At 46.3% G+C, this 16,708-nt stretch overlaps 1 protein-coding gene across 6 annotated transcripts in view; it reads left to right on the top strand.

The window, feature by feature from the left end:
* Positions 1-16,708, top strand: part of Smarca4 (SWI/SNF related BAF chromatin remodeling complex subunit ATPase 4) — an 86,187-nt gene that overhangs the window by 17,276 nt on the left and 52,203 nt on the right. For all 6 annotated transcript variants that reach the window (XM_034510591.3, XM_034510593.2, XM_034510592.3 and 3 more), the window contains exons 4-13: positions 88-492; positions 736-834; positions 1,963-2,221; positions 3,739-3,865; positions 4,339-4,512; positions 6,495-6,668; positions 8,006-8,173; positions 8,280-8,330; positions 13,862-13,992; positions 14,130-14,187. In XM_034510591.3, coding sequence (XP_034366482.1) covers positions 88-492; positions 736-834; positions 1,963-2,221; positions 3,739-3,865; positions 4,339-4,512; positions 6,495-6,668; positions 8,006-8,173; positions 8,280-8,330; positions 13,862-13,992; positions 14,130-14,187 — 1,646 coding nt within the window. The remainder of the gene's footprint in view (positions 1-87; positions 493-735; positions 835-1,962; positions 2,222-3,738; positions 3,866-4,338; positions 4,513-6,494; positions 6,669-8,005; positions 8,174-8,279; positions 8,331-13,861; positions 13,993-14,129; positions 14,188-16,708) is intronic.

Here is a 16,708-nt window from a genome sequence, read left to right as displayed (position 1 = left end):
CTTAAGGGATGCCAGGTGGTGTGGATGTGATTTAGCCATCATAGATGCATGCTGCTGAGTGACCACTGAACCTGTCTTTCCCTGCAGGTTACCCCTCACCCCTAGGAGGCTCTGAACATGCTTCCAGTCCTGTCCCTGCCAGCGGCCCATCTTCAGGCCCCCAGATGTCCTCTGGGCCAGGAGGGGCCCCACTAGATGGTTCTGACCCCCAGGCCTTGGGGCAGCAAAACAGAGGCCCAACCCCATTTAACCAGAACCAGCTGCATCAACTCAGAGCGCAGATAATGGCCTACAAGATGTTGGCCAGGGGCCAGCCATTGCCTGATCACCTGCAGATGGCCGTGCAAGGCAAGCGACCAATGCCTGGAATGCAGCAGCAGATGCCAACACTACCTCCACCCTCAGTGTCCAACACAGGACCCGGACCTGGCCCTGGCCCTGGTCCTGGCCCTGGTCCAGGACCAGCCCCTCCAAATTACAGTAGACCCCATGGTAAGGCCCTGCCCCTGGAGTGGAGAGAATGCTCAATGTGGATGATAATGGCAGGCAACCATGGCACCCAGCTAGTGGTACCTAGGACTGTTGTGATGGTGGGGTTGTGTCTAGATAAATGTCATTTATCCATCTTTCTGGCCTTATTGTGGTGGGTGGGTATGTTCCCTGAGCAGATAAGAACGTATGCTAGCAGGTTTGACCACAATTGCATTTATGGTGCTTGGCTTTCCTTCAATGTAGGTATGGGAGGGCCCAACATGCCTCCCCCAGGACCTTCAGGTGTGCCCCCCGGGATGCCTGGTCAGCCCCCTGGAGGGCCTCCCAAGCCATGGCCTGAAGGTAAGTTTCTTTTCTGTTGGTGACATGTCCTACCTCCTGTCATGAACCTGAGCTATGCAGGACTCCAGATATTAGGCTACAGTTTTTCACCCCAGAGACCTCGGGGTTCATCTGGGGTCTGCAGGGTAATTATTTTCCTTATCCTGTGGGTAGGGGTTTGTTCTGCAGTCTCCTGCAGGGGATGTGTCTGCTATGGGCTTCAAGGAGATAGCTTGTTACAGCTATGACCACAGACAAGCTTACTCAGGATAAGGGGCTTCTAAGCTTGGAGGAGGGGGGTCTAGCATGATTTCTTTGTCTCTAGAGAACACCCCCAGTGGAGGGTAGATAGAGGGCAAAAGGCAAAATAGTTCAGTGTTCTGTCAATTTGCTGACTACATGTGGTCTTAGCCCTGTCTTCTCAGAAGTGACTCTGGAAAGTTTAGTTGGATATTTCAGTGTCTTCATTTGGGTTGGGACAGTGGACCTTGACTGTCTTCTTGGGGTCTGAGGTGAATCATTGTGTACTGAAATCTGGTTTGTTTGGACATGAACTAGACTCATTCTCTCCATCTGAGAGAGAAGCTATTCAAGACGCTCAGTAGATACCTTACATGCAGAAAGCAGCAAACCTGTGCATCCCGTTTGTTTTCTTCATACACTGCCTATTTATCAATCAGAGTAACAAGAACTAATGATAAAACACATCTGCCAAGATAGACTAAGCAGAAGTGGTCCCAGGACAGTGTGCTCTGAACCGTCACTTGTGATGCTGCTGTGAGGAAGCGGTTAGTGATGCAGACGTAGAATTTGGTGTAGCTATTCAGAACAGCATACAATTGAAACTTAGTAATCACTTGTTGCTGGAATTTTCCATTTAATATTTTTAGACTGCCATTGACCAAGGTAATTGAAATGGCAGAGAGGAAGCTGCTGCTAAAGGGGAGGTGAGCTTCTCTAGAGGACAGACAGGCCTGCTGTCGCTGTGAAGCCAGGCACAGAAAAACCAAGCACTGGGGTTAGAGCTGAGCTGTGGGAGAACTGAGCTGGAGGGGAGGAGTGTCTCCGTTCTGGCCTATGTGAGAGGTGGCTGGAACGGCAGTCCTGGGGGCCCAGATATCAAGCAGCATATTCCACTTGCGTCTCCAGGACCCATGGCCAATGCTGCTGCCCCCACAAGCACCCCACAGAAGCTGATTCCCCCGCAACCAACAGGCCGCCCTTCACCTGCACCTCCTGCTGTCCCGCCTGCTGCCTCACCTGTAATGCCACCACAAACACAGTCCCCAGGGCAGCCAGCCCAGCCTGCTCCATTGGTGCCACTGCACCAGAAGCAGAGCCGCATCACCCCCATCCAGAAGCCCCGGGGCCTGGACCCTGTGGAGATCCTACAGGAACGGGAGTACAGGTAAGCACCTAGGTGCTACACTGCCAGTGTTGATTGCCAGGTACAAGGGAATGCTCTCTCGTCTTCTTAGGCTCATTTTTGTCTAGATCCTTTGCACAGACTGGCCATCAAGTGAGGTGGTGGCCACTTGTGTGGTGCCTGATCCCACTCCCTTTCTGCCAAGCACTTGTGCTCTGGCATTGCTGCCAGTGCTTACTGCTTTATCCTTTCTAATGGGACTGTGAGCCACAAGAAAACAGGCAACTTTTCTGGTCCCTATTCATATGGTTTTTTTTTGTTTTTTTTTTTCTCGAGACAGGGTTTCTCTGTGTAGCCCTGGCTGTCCTGGAACTCACTCTGTAGACCAGGCTAGCCTCGAACTCAGAAATCCGCCTGCCTCTGCCTCCCAAGTGCTGGGATTAAAGGTGAGTGCCACCACCACCACCACCACCACCACCACCGCCGCCAGGCCCCTATTCATATGCTAAGGCTCCATATGAGAAGTTGCCTTGGCATACAGTAGGTGCTTTATAAATAACTATAGGAAGATCAAGTTCGGAACCTTTTCCACATAGGGTTACTGGTAGAGTTAACCTGTAGACAAAACATTGATGCCCATAGGCTTTGCAGATTTCTACAGCCAGGTGTCTCATGCTGAAGCTGGGCTGCCTAATGCCACAGGCCAACTCACATTCCCCTTATGGGATTAGCACCTATCTAAGTCACTGTTCTAGAGTGCTTTTCTGTTGCTGTGATAAAACACCAAAGCAACTTAGAGAGGAGAGGGTTTATTTCACCATAGCTTTCCAGGTAACAGTCCATTACTAAGGGAAGTAACTCCAGCAGGACCTGAAGCAGAGTCTGTGGAGGAACACTGCATACTGTCTTGTTCTTCAGCTCATGCTCAGCCAGCTTCCTCACATAGTTCAGACCTGCTTCCTAAGAATCATGCTAGGGCAGGACATGGTGATGTATGGTTTGTTTTTTTTTGTTTTTTTTTTTTTTTTTTGGTTTTTCGAGACAGAGTTTCTCTGTATAGCGTGGTGTATGTTTTTGACCCAGCTCTCAGGAAGCATAGGCAGGTGGATCTTCATGAGTTTGAGGCCAGCTGATATTCTGAGCAAGTTCCAGGACAGCCAGGGCTACATAGAGAAATCCTGTCTCAAAAAAGACAAAAAAAAAATGTTTTCCTGCTTCCACTCTGGATATCTATCTGATCAAGGCAGTTTTGCAGTTGAGGTTCCCTCTTTCCAGGGGCTGTATCATCTTGACAATAAAAGCTAACAAAGACAGTTGTCAAGTCTTGGCCTTGCTGTGGTCCCAGCAGGCCTGTTTTCAAGAGCACTCTGAGGCTACTTGCCTCTGTTCTATGTGGTAACTGGAGTCCTTTTCCGAAGAGTCCTCTCTCTTTCATCTGGGCTGGGTCTGCCTCCTTTGAGGGACAGATTCTTTATAGACTCTAGCTTTAAAGATAGGGACCAAGTGACTTCTTATAGACAAATAGTCCTCACCACCTTTCTTTCCCTATCTCTGCCCAGGCTGCAGGCTCGGATTGCACACAGAATTCAGGAACTTGAAAACCTCCCTGGGTCCCTGGCTGGGGACCTTCGAACCAAAGCAACCATCGAACTCAAGGCCCTTAGGTTGCTGAACTTCCAGAGGCAGGTGGGTCTGTGGGCTCAGGCTTTTGTGTCCGTGGGGATGCTGGGTTCCAAGAGTGCTTTGAGTTATCTGGGGTTCCTGCATGGTGTGAGCAGTCAGGACTTCAGGAGAGTTAGTTCACTATCATGGCCCATGCTGTGTCAAGACCTGGCCATGTATAGCCTGTGCATACCTGGGTATGGGCTCCTGAGGTTGAAGTTGGCAGCTGAAAGGCTGGGGTCCTGGTGAGTCTCTTCCTGAGGGTACTGTGCTTTTACACATCCGCTCAGGAACTGTAGGTGTGGGTGTAAAAAAGTCCTGATCTCTTATGTTCTGTTCTTTGCTTGTCCTACCTGCTGCCTCCCAAGCGTCCTTTGCATTCCAGGCAGTTTGTTGTAGGATCATCTACTCAGCATGTGGTCATCACTTGTGAACATATCTTCAGACAGTACAAACCCATCATGCCTAATGCCAGTGTCTTACTTTCCACCCTAAAGCTGCGTCAGGAGGTGGTAGTGTGCATGAGAAGAGACACGGCCCTAGAGACAGCCCTCAATGCCAAGGCCTACAAGCGCAGCAAGCGGCAGTCACTGCGGGAGGCCCGCATCACCGAGAAGCTGGAGAAGCAGCAGAAGATTGAACAGGAACGCAAGCGCCGCCAGAAGCACCAGGTGCGTTTGCCTTGTAGGGTGTGCTCTGCTAATGGCTTAGCCAGAGTGTCCTGGGCACAGCAGTGTGTCAGTACACAGACCAGACAGTAAGAGAAGATGAGCAGTGATCATACCTGGCAGGTTCAAAAGGTGGGAGGAGAGGAGCAGGGACTTTAAAGAAGAATCCACCTCAGACAGAAGAGGCTCAGTGAGATTTCCATGAAGAGGCAGAGTAGAGAAACTCAAGCAAGGATGCCATGCTGAGGAGGGGCAGTGGCCCGGGGGCTGGAACATGCTCTCATGGTTCATCTAGAAACGAGGATGGGGTAATTGGCAAAGTGAGCCACAGGGAAGGTTTGGGCTTTGGCTCTGAGCAAGGAGAAACCACAAGAGACTGACTTACAAAGTCCACCAAGGAAATGAAAATCTGTTGTCAGATAGATAGGCTTGTTAATGAATCAGTCTGCTCATGTGTTCATTTGTTTTATTTTTGTTAAGATTTGTTTAGCTTTATGCATATTTATTTTACTTGCACATCACATGCATGCCTGGTACCCAAGGAGATCAAAAGAGAACACATCATATTCTCTAGAATTGGAGTTAAAGATGGTGGTTAGCTACTATGTAGATGCTGGGAAGTGAATCCATGTTTTCTGCAGGAACAAGGAATTCTCTTAACCACTCAGGCATCTTCCAACCTTGGTTCTTTTGTTTGTTTGTTTTCCGAAATAGAGTCTTGCTAAGTAGCCCTGATTGACTCTGTATAACCCAGACTGGCAGTCAGACTCAGTAATCCTTGTACCTCAACTTCCTGCAGGCTAGGATTACAGCTATCACCATGATAGGCTTGGTTGCTTATTTATAGTTTATATGTTTAAAACAATGACTGTTCCAGGATGTAGTGTAGTTATTTACAGACCGAGGCAGAAATAGTATAGATTTAAGAGCAGCCTGAGCCTAAGATGGAGTTCATTGATAGAATACTCGCCCATCACACACCACATAATCATAGGTTCAATTTCTAGCTTCACACGTAAGAAAATACAAAAAGTTAATGCTCTATGTTAATTATGGTTAACATTTTGGTAGTTATCATTCCATTTTCTTTGTGTGTGTATATATTAGTGAGATGTTAAGTTGCGGAACTGTTAGGATGATTCAGTGGGTAAAAGTTAACTGCTTACCATTTTAGTAAAATTCAGATACATTGATCTATGATTCATCTGTACAGTATTTCTCAGTTTTCTATCAATTTTGTCACTGTACCCCTATTTGGGACACACCATAACTTCTTTGCTTTCTTGAGGCAGGTTCTCAGTCTTAGGATGGCTTGGAATTCAGATCCTCCTGCCTCTACCTCCCAAGTGCTGGGAGTATGGGTGTGTACCACCTTACTCCCAACTTTGGGGCTAGTTTTTTACATTTCATAATTGAAAATTGCCCTGGGAGTCCTGGAGTCACTGATGTGTCAGAGTAAGTTCCTCAAAGAGACAGAGCTGAGCAAAGGGTGGGAATAGAAAGCATGCTTAGAACTTGACTTAATAGGGTCAAGTTGCCTCTGGCATGAGGTTCACTTGAGCCAGGTGCAGGGGTGTACATCTTTGATCCCAGCACCTAGGAGACAAAGGCGGGTGGATCTCTGAGTTTGAGGCTGGTCTGGTCCACATAGTGAGTTCCAGGAGAGTCAGAGTTATATAGTGAGACCTTGTCTCTAATCCTTCCTCAACAAAAAAGGACAAGTTCACTTGGTACTCCCAACTGTTGGATCCCAGGGACCTTGTCATTGCACAGGAGTTAGCAGCAGTTTGTCATGAGCAGAGCTGATACAGTGGCCTTATTCTGTGGACAGTACCCTTTTTCCTTGAGGTGCTAACGATGGAACCAGAGCTCCATGTATGCTGGAGAAGTGCATTGCCACTGAGCCAGTTCCCAGTGCTCATTTGTCTTTAAACAAGCTGTGGGTATAGTTTTGCCTCACAGCCCTCAACATTGTCTCTCTGCAGGAGTACCTCAACAGCATTCTGCAGCATGCCAAGGACTTCAGGGAGTATCACAGATCAGTCACAGGCAAACTCCAGAAACTCACCAAGGCTGTGGCCACCTACCATGCCAACACTGAGCGGGAGCAGAAGAAGGAAAATGAGCGCATTGAGAAGGAGCGAATGCGGAGGCTTATGGTACACACCAGTCTTCTTGCTCTTGATCCCCGTGTGTGCTGGGTGTGGCAAATGCTGTTATATGTAGATGCTCTATGGCTTGGCTTAGAAGTGGAGCTGAAGGAAGAGTCAGGTGGATTTGGGAGGCAGAGGTCTGGGCCTTCACCTTTATTCCTTTGGCTGTAAGTGCAGGCTAGTTCTGACTCCCTTCTGCTCTGGGCCTTCTGTGAGTCACAGAAGGTACAATGAAGACTATCCAGATGAATCCCACTGACACTTCATCATGGTGTAGTTGCTAACTGGACAGTTAATGTTACCAGCTCTGGGCTTGTCCCAGCATGTATACTGGGGTCACAGAAGGGAGCAGAATAATCCCTGTCTTCAAAGGGCTCCTGTTGCCCTTGAAGGGACAAAGCAGACGTAGTATAATTGGTAGAGACGGTGAGGCAGGCCTAGGGCTGGGCAGCTGTCACACTGACTGGGAGTAGAAGCTGTGGGGTGGGTTCATTGCACAGTGCAGAGCTTGGTAGGGGAGAAGAAAGGGCCCAAGAAGGAGAGAAGGGCAAGGAAGCGGGACACCAAACACAAGGTACACAGGGCGCCCTCTGGGCCCTTAGAACCTCATGGTGCTGGACAGCAGGACACTGGATCCAGGAGCCTGCAAAGCTGGATGGGATGGGGGGCGGTGCTTTGCAGGCCGCCAGCAGGGGACTGGATTCCTGGGAGAGTGCCCAGGGGGCTTCTTTGCTGTGTGGTGCTTTTTGTTTAAGCAGCAGGTTGTGCTCAGACTCAGATTCGCCTGCTGCTGCTGCTAACCAAGTGCTGGGATTACAGGCATACATCATGAGGCCCAGCTCCAGCTTTGATTTGTTGGAAAAAGAATATAAGGAAGAAAAGGCTGAGATTTGTAGAGATGGGCACAGATCAGGTAGAAAGAAGGGGGTTGAGATTCTTGGTGATAGAGCGCAGATCAGGTACGATGGTTGGGATTTGTGATACATTTTTTTGGAGAGAGAGTCTAGAATTCTCTTTGTGGTATGTGTGTGTTCGTTTGTTTTTTGAGACAGGGTTTCTCTCTGTAGCTCTGGCTGTCCTGAAACTCTGTAGACCAGGCTGGCCTTGAACTCACAAAGATCTGCCTCTTGAGTGCTAGTAGTAAAGGCCCGTGCCACTGCTGCCCTGCTAGAACTCAGTTATGCCCTATGTGAATGGCTCATGTGAAGACCTATATTGTGTGGCTGTGTCCTTGAGATTCAGCATGGGGCTGGGCAGTGGTTATAGTAGTCCTCATGAGTGAGCTTCTACAGCCCTCCGGGGTGCACTCCACAAGGCTGTCTCACCCTGCCTTGGGTTTACAGGCTGAAGATGAGGAGGGCTACAGAAAGCTCATTGACCAGAAGAAGGACAAGCGCCTGGCCTACCTCCTGCAGCAGACAGATGAGTATGTGGCCAACCTCACAGAGCTGGTGCGGCAGCACAAAGCTGCCCAGGTTGCCAAGGAGAAGAAGAAGAAAAAGAAAAAGAAGGTTCGCTGGGCTTAACTAAGCACGGGCACCCCTTGGAATTGGCTTGGCTGTATGCTTAGTGGCCTGGGCCTGTAGGGTCAAGCTTACCTTGTCTTTCTATTTGCAGAAGGCAGAAAATGCTGAAGGACAGACACCTGCCATTGGACCTGATGGTGAGGTGAGAAATGCAGCATTTCTTACAGAATACTGGCTGGCCCGATGATACGTGTTTCTTTCAGTTTGTTTCTTTAAAAATATTTTAAATCACTTTTTTTTTTTAAGTGGGGGCAGTGATAAAGGTTTTGTCTTTTCTCCTGGGGTGGTAGTCACATACATTTACTTACTAAGCCATTTTGCCAGTCCGGGGCTGACCTTGAACTTCTGATTGTCTTGCTTTTATAAAACTCCCATACTGGACTTACAGGTGTGGGTACTGTGCCTAGCTGCTTCCACTTAGTTGGGTTTTTGTTGTTGTTGTTTTTTAATTATATTTTTGTGTGTTTGTGCATACGTCTGTACTCAAATGTGCATAGGACATTTCCTAGGCAGCTTGGACTGCAGGCATGTGCTGTTATACCCAGATGATGCTTATTTCTGACCCAATTCTCCTTCTGTCTATTTCTAAAATCAGTAGTCTCACTTCTATCAGCCGTCATGGATTTATATATTTGTTTAGTTGTAGAACATAGAGGCCATCCATTCTGAGTACCCGTCCAGTGCTCTTGTTGGAAGTCTCAACTAGATCTCAGCCTTTGTTTTCATATCTTTGGTTGGGAGTGTGTTTTAAAGTTTCTTGTCTTGACCTCTCCCCTTGTGCCTTCCTTCTGATTTCCGTCATTCAGTCAGTTGACTTATGTACTTAGTATGTTGTTCCAGAAAGTCACCAGGCTGTGTTGTTGACTTTGAGAAGAGACTCTGTACACATCTTTTTTCAGTTCCTCAAGACTGACAGTCTCATTCAGTGCACCTGTTGTGTGAGTGTTAGGGAAATGGTATTGGCTGGCTGTGAGTAAAACCCATCACCTTCTGTGTAGTAGGCACCTGTCTACCAGTGTACTACATGCATTCCAGCACTCAGTGACAAAAGAAACAGCAGAAGGCAGATGTGGTGGCTGGCACTGCCTGGGAGTCTAGCATGTGAAGGCAAAAGTGAAAGTTCACCCTAAACTAAGTTCAAAGACAACTAGGGTCATATAGCAGTATCCTGTTTTACAAAAGACAATTACAAAAGTATAAAAATTGTTTGAAAGGAATCATGACGTTTTTCCCAGATAGGAACCCTGCCTCACAATTAGGTTGTTGCCTCCTGTTGTTTTCTCTGCAGGCCCCAGGCGCTCTGCTAGTTCCTACCTGGCCTTTCAAATCAGATTACATACACTCTTATTGTTCTGTCTCCTGAGAAGTTGCTACTCCCCACTGATTTGAAAGGCATGTGTTTGGTAGAAAAACTCAAAATACTCTGTAGGCAAGCACATATAGACATGCAGGGCTCTCTGTGACCTTCACAGCAAGCATGGTGATGAGCTCGGTTGGGGGCCGGGGTAGTGGTGGAGGGAAGGGGAGAAGGCAGTTTACCTCTCAATTTGACTGAGTAGTCAGTGTTGGTTCAAACTTCAGGAGTCTGACCTCAGTGGTTTATTTTAGGCGTATTTAAGCACAGCACAGATTGGTGAAAGCTATTCTGGGGATAATTTAATTCAGTCCCACATGTACAAAAAAGCACATGTAAGTCTCCCTGAGGACAGATCAGATGTGACTACATCCGGACTACTTGTAAAGTCCATAAAGATAGGTTCTATAGATTGACTGAGAAAAATAAATTAATAAGGGTCTGGAGCTGGAAAAGTCTCTGGTCACTCAGATAGTGCAAAGATCACCAGGCTAGAAAGAGTATTTGTGTCAGCCTTCTGTGCGGATTAGGTTTTTTAGAAACATTCTAGGTTTCTCTAGTAAGTTCTCAACCTTCCTAATGAATGCTGTGACCCTTTAATACAGTTCTTTATGTTGTAATTGCCCGCCAACCATAAAATTATTTTTGTTGCTACATTTTAAGTGTAATTTTGCAACTGTTTAATTGTGATGTAAATATCTCTTTTCAGTGGTCTTGGGCAGCCCTGTGAAAGGGTCATTTGACCCCAGGTTGAGAACAGCTGTTCTGGGCCTTGGTCCCTCCAATACAAACACATTTGGATGCTTTTCATTCCTGTGTATTTGGGCAAACTCTCTATGAAAATGTAATAGAACCTTTTGTTTCACTGTGTTTGGATGTTTGGACTGGTGATATTAGGCTAATTTCAGGTCCTTTGTTTCTTGCAGCTATTAGGAAAATGCCTCACTGAGGAGCTGTGTATAATGTTCATTTTTGGATTCTTTTGTTTGGCTTTTCTGTTTCATGCGTATGTATCTGTTTGCAGGTGTATGTACATGTGTAGGCTAAAAGGCAACTTTGAGAGTCATCCTAAGAAATCCTATCCACTTCCTTTGAGACAATGTATTTTATCGAGCTAGAACACAACTTGTCTGGAGTTGGGCCAGCAAGTCCCTGAGATCCTCCTGTGTCTTCCACCCAGTGCTGACATTACTAGTGGCCTGCCTTTTGTTGTGCATTCTGGGGCTCAAACTTAGGTGCTTATGCTTGTGAAGCAAGCGCTCTACCATTATCTTCTGTTGAAGTTGGGTCTTGTGTAGCCCAGGCTCACCTTGCAATCTCTATTTGGCCAAAGATGACCTTAAGTATCTGATCTTCTTGTCTTCCACTCCAGTGTTACGGCAGTACAGGTGTGGATGGACTACTGTATTGCTCTTCCCTTTTTAAACTAACAATTGTAATTAACCAATTAATTAGTCCTTTTGAAACAGGATCTCACTGAGTAACCATGCCTGGCCTAGATGAAACTCATTATGTAGCCTGGCAGTGGTGGCGCACGCCTTTAATCCCAGCACTTGGGAGGCAGAGACAGGCGGATTTCTGAGTTCGAGGCCAGCCTGGTCTACAAGAGTGAGTTCCAGGACAGCCAGGGCTACTCAGAGAAACCCTGTCATTATGTAGACAGACTAAGCTGGCCTTAGTCTTACAGAAATCTGCCTGCTTCTGCCTCCTGGGTGTTAGGGCACCATGCCTAACAAACCTTTTCTTTTTTTTTTTTTTTTTTAAATATTTTTGAGTGTTTTGCCTGTACATATATTTGTGTATCTTGTGGATACCTGGTTCTCCAGAGTCCAGAGAAGATATCATGTTCTTAGAATAATGAATGGTTGTGATCTGCCATGTGGGTGCTGAGAACTGAACCTGGGTTCTCCACAAGAATAGCAAGTACTCTTAACTGCTGAGCCATCTCTTTGGCCCCCCGAGCAGCTTCTTGTTTGTTTGATTGTTTATTTGTTTATTTATAATCTAGTTATTTAGTGTGTGTTGTTTTGCGTGCCTGTATGTCTATGTTAGATTGTTAAATCCCTGGAACTAGAGTTGTAGGCAGTTGTGAGCTGCCATGTGGGTGCTGGGAATTGAACCCAGGTCCTCTGGAAGAGCAGCCAGTTCTCGCCAGTTCTCTTAACTATTGAACCATCTCTCCAAGCCCCTTTGCCCCTCCCCTTTAAGGTATGGTTTTTCTGTGTAGACTGGACTATTTCAGAACTCTATGGAGATCAGACTGACCTCAATTCACAGAGATCCACCTGCCTCTGCCTCCTAAGTACTGGGATGAAGGACATGTATCCCTGTGTCTGGCTTTGTCTTTAATATAAGATTCTTGTTATATAGTCCAGGCTGGCCTTGAACTTACTGTATAGCCAAAGCTGTCCCTGAGCTCACAGACCTCCTGCCTTCCTCAGCCTCCTGAGTGCTAGGATGATAGGATACCCCATGTCTACATCCACTCTACATGACCTTTGATATCCAAGTTGACCTTTTTCTATCCAAGTCCTTTCGGTGTCTCTTGCCCTGTCCTCTGTTATGAGTGTATTGTTCCCTACATATTTGATGTCTTGCTCAGCTCAGGCTGCAGTAGCCAATACTACTGACTGGGGACATGAACAGCATTCTGTATAGTTCTAGAGATAGAAACAGCAAAATCAAGGTGCCCGCATGGTGGGTTCTTGGGAGAGAACTCTCTTCCTGAGCTTGGAGCCCTCCCACATGCTGTCTGTTCTCATGGCAGGGAAAAGGAGGAAGCGTGAAAAGTTACTGTCTACTTTCCCTAGCTCTTAGGTTTCTGCCAGGAATGAAGCTGGAGCTTTGTGTACTCTTAAGCACATGCTGTACAGCTGAGTGCAGCTAACCCCCAGGCATCATCAGTCTTCCATATGGCCCCAGGGGGCTTGTTTTAGTTCTAGTCTCTGAGGCAACTGCTTCCTCCCAAGCATTTCAGGAAGGCCTCAGCAGTGGCAGACTTGTATCTTAGGCTGGCCTCTCAAATACTCAAATTCTGGAACTAGCCATTCTGGGGGATTTATATGGCATATTGTCTTAAGGTTTCAATTGCTTTGATAAAACACCACAACCAAAAGCAAGTTGCAGAGGGAAATGTTTCACGTCAGGTTACACATAACCGAGAGAACTCAGGACAGGAATTTAAGGCAGGAACTTGGGTGAAGTAAGTGATACCATGACTGGAGGAAGCCTACGTGTCCAAGACTATTTATTTGCCAAGATTACATCAGTCATCAATGATGATAATGCCCCATAGGCTTGCCCATAGTACATTCTTAGGGAGGCATTTTCTCATTGAGTTCTCTTCTCAGATGACTATAGCTTCTGTCGTATTGACAAAACACTAGCCAGCATAGATGTTCTATTGAATTATTGTAAAAGAATGTGGGTTGCCATATTACAGCACAAAATCACTTGTGGGGGCTATAGTATTTTGTTTTATTATCTGAGACAAAGTCTTACTGTCTAGCTGAGGCTGTCAACCTTTTTTAGCCATTGTGCCTGAAGCACAGAGCCACTTTTCTAAGCCACGTGGGGGTCCGAAGGCAGCAGACTCGCCTTAGAAAAGTGAGCTCTGTAGCCGGGCAGTGGTGGCGCATGCCTTTAATCCCAGCACTTGGGAGACAGAGACAGGCGGATTTCTAAGTTCAAGGACAGCCAGGGTTACACAGAGAAACCCTGCCTCGAAAAACCAAAAAGAAAGAAAAAAGAAAAGAAAAGTGAGCTTTAGGGGATGGTGCTGAGTTGGCACTGTAGCATTGACTCTTCCAAGTTCCTGGTGCCAGCATTACTGGGTGCTTGTCCCCAGCCTCACACGCTTTTTAGTTACAGTTGTATGGCTGTGGAAAATTGAGGTGAGAGGCTAGAGGGATGGCTTAGCAGTTGAGAGCATTGACTGGTCTTACAGAGGACTTGGGTTTAATTCCCAGTGTGCACATGGCAGCTCCTGACTGTCTAGAACTCAAATTTTAGGGGATCTGAACCCTCTTCTGGGGTTCCTCTTCGGGCACCAGGTACATATGCAGTGAACAGAAATATATACAAGCAAAAAAAAAAAAAAAAAAAAAAAAAAAAACAATTTAAATTAAATATAAGTTAACTGAGACTCAGCCTGAGCATTTTAATCCAAATTTTAGGGTAGGGAAAGTACCAGGCCTTAGCCCGTTTTACCTTTCTAAGGTGATGTGCTGCATCTCCTCCTCTCTGCTGCTTCTCTGATGCTGTAACTCAGAGCAGTGGACATTGGGGAGTCTTAGCTCATGACAGTCACTTTCTTTCAGCCTCTGGATGAGACCAGCCAGATGAGTGACCTCCCTGTGAAGGTGATCCATGTGGAGAGTGGCAAGATCCTCACTGGCACAGATGCCCCCAAAGCTGGGCAGCTGGAAGCCTGGCTTGAGATGAACCCAGGGTGAGTTAAATGCTTCCTTCATGGGACTTGGCAGCTGGGGCAATGGTACTTGCATTTGGGGACCACACCAGGTTCTAGAGAAAGTAAATCTGCTACTTGCAGGCAGAGCTGCATCCAAATACTGCTGTTTTTCCTAGGTATGAAGTAGCTCCCAGGTCAGATAGTGAAGAAAGTGGCTCCGAAGAGGAGGAGGAGGTAAGAGGCTACTTTATCTTAACTGTTGTTGGGGTTTCCACCTTGTTTGTGGCTGTCATCCTGTAGGCTGTGCCCTTGTGCCCTGTGTGCTGGCCAGGCATGGCGTGGCAGGGGCAGCCAAGGCCCTGGGCTTGCCTGAAAGTGGTGCTTCAGAGCTTTGCTGACTTGTGGACTGTTTCCATTCAGGACAATCCAGTTTCAGTCATTTCCTCAGTTGCACTGGCCACATTCCAAGCGCTCAGCATCACTCCTCTGAACGCTCTGCTGCTTTTGCCCATTCTTCATCAGTGCTGTGATTTAACAGTCATGAGTGCAGGCCTCATATATGCGGCTGCCACCCAGTGTTCTCTTGCTCATGCCTCTTGATGGTTCCTGCCTGCATCCCTTTCTCCCTGGGCTTTGTGTTCCCCTTCTTCTCTCCACATCATTAGGCCGATGGAATGCCATCTACTCAAGCCTTCCCTGTTGAGTTGCTACGTTAGAAATAAGACTTGTGGTTTTTATGTCCACTGGAGTCTTGAGGGCCATCTGTCTACTTAAGAGTCAGTTTTAGTTGCATACATATATAAGCTGTTTGTTTGTTTGTTTCAGATAGGGTCTTGCTACTTTGCACATTCTAGCTTGAAGCTCAGACATGCATCTTCCTGACTTTCTGAATGCTAGCGTTATACCTGTTCACTACCATGCCCTGCAGAGAACACTTTGTTCTAATTTAAACAGCTTCATTGAGATCTAATTTATATAAATTAGTCATTTATGTAGATTATATCTCAGTGAAGCTATAGTAGTGTAGTTATTTCTTAGTTAACATAGGGACTGTAGATGAGCTCCTCACACCAGTGTTAGAATGTCTCAGTCAATCAGAAAGCAACCTTTAGGCTGTCTCCTGTCTGCTGTCCCTCCCCTTTACGCCCAGGAAGCCACAGAACTGGTTTGTTTGTTTGTTTTTTATTTCTTGTTGGATGAGTCTTCTTGTATAGCCCAGGCTAGCTTCAAACTTAGTATCCTCTAACTTGAGTCTCACGAATACTAGGATTACATCCATGTACCCCCACACCCAGCTCACCACTCTGCTTTCCATCTCCAGATTAGCCATTTGTAGACGTGCTGCAAATGGAGTCGAAATACCAGTGTGTGGCATGTTATTGAGGTTCATTCATGTGTCGTGTGTAGTGAGAACTTGTTCTTTTTTATTGGCTGCGTTGTGTTCCATTGTATAAATACACCACGTTTTGTTTACTTGTATACCATTGGTTGATACTTGTATTTCTGTTTTTGCTATGAATACTTATGTTGTGAACATTTGCAAACATGGTTTGTGTGGACATATGTTTTCATTTTTCTTGGGTAGATGCCTAGGCGTGGAATTGCTGGGTCACATGGTAAGTTTATGTTTACTTTCTAAGACTGCCCAACTGTTCTTCAAAGTGGCTGTGCCATTTCACAGGTTCCAGTTTCTTCATGTCCTCACCAACACTTGGTATTGTCTGTCCTTTTGCCTGTGGTCATTTTAGTGGGTGTGTGATGGCATCTCATCTGGTTTTCATTTGCATTACCCTAGTAAGTAGTGATGCTAAGCATCTTCATGTGCACATGTGGGCCATCCAGCCATCTTCCTCAGTAGAGTCTGTTCAAGTCTTGCCTGGTCTTAACTGGGCTGCCATCCTAATGAGCTCTCTGCTCTTACTTATTCTAGACTTACATCTCTGAGCCAGTGTATAATTTGCAAATATCTTCTCCAATAGGCTTGGTTTCTCTCTCTCTCTCTCTCTCTCTCTCTCTCTCTCTCTCTCTCTCTCTCTCTCTCTCTCTGTGTGTGTGTGTGTGTGTGTATACAGTGTACTTCTACAATGTATATGTAGAAGTCAGAGGACAGCCTAAGATGTCAATCCTTACCTCTGTCTTGAGCCTGGGGCTCTGTTTACTCCTATGTTTTCAGGTAAGCTTCTAGGGATTCTTCTTTTGATGCCTCCCGTCTCACCATAAGAGCACTGGGATTACAGACATACAATATTGTACCTGGCGTATGTTGCTTCTGGGGTTTGAACTCATGTTCTCACACTTGTGTGCAAGCGGTTCACTCCTGTAGCTGTCTCCCCAGCTCCCAGCATGTGTTTTATGGTTTCTTATTGCCTTTATCTTCTGTAGGGTCAGAGTGATCACTCCTGTATTATTGATTTTGGTACTTTAGTGATTTGTTTCACTTCGTTGATTGATCTAGGCTTAAATTATTGAAGTAAGGCTTTGGGTTTTAGATATAAATAATGTTTAAGTCTATATGATTTTGGTTTTAAAGTTACTAATTTTATTCATGTATGTATATTCATGTCTTGTGTCTGCTGCTGTCAACAGGGGCCAGAAAAGGGTATTGGATCTCCTGAAGCTGTAGTTGCAGGTAGTTATGAGCTCCTGACAGAGATACCGGGATTTGTACTCAAATCCTTTGGAAGAGCAACCTGTGCTCTTAACAGATGAGCCATCTCCTCAGCCCCTAAACCTGTGTGTTAGCACTATTCACTAT

The sequence above is a fragment of the Arvicanthis niloticus genome, chromosome 8 (assembly GCF_011762505.2).
Source record: "Arvicanthis niloticus isolate mArvNil1 chromosome 8, mArvNil1.pat.X, whole genome shotgun sequence".
Lineage (NCBI taxonomy): Eukaryota > Metazoa > Chordata > Mammalia > Rodentia > Muridae > Arvicanthis > Arvicanthis niloticus.
The sequence above is the reverse complement of the archived record's forward strand: the minus strand, read 5'-3'. Positions and strand labels throughout refer to the sequence as shown.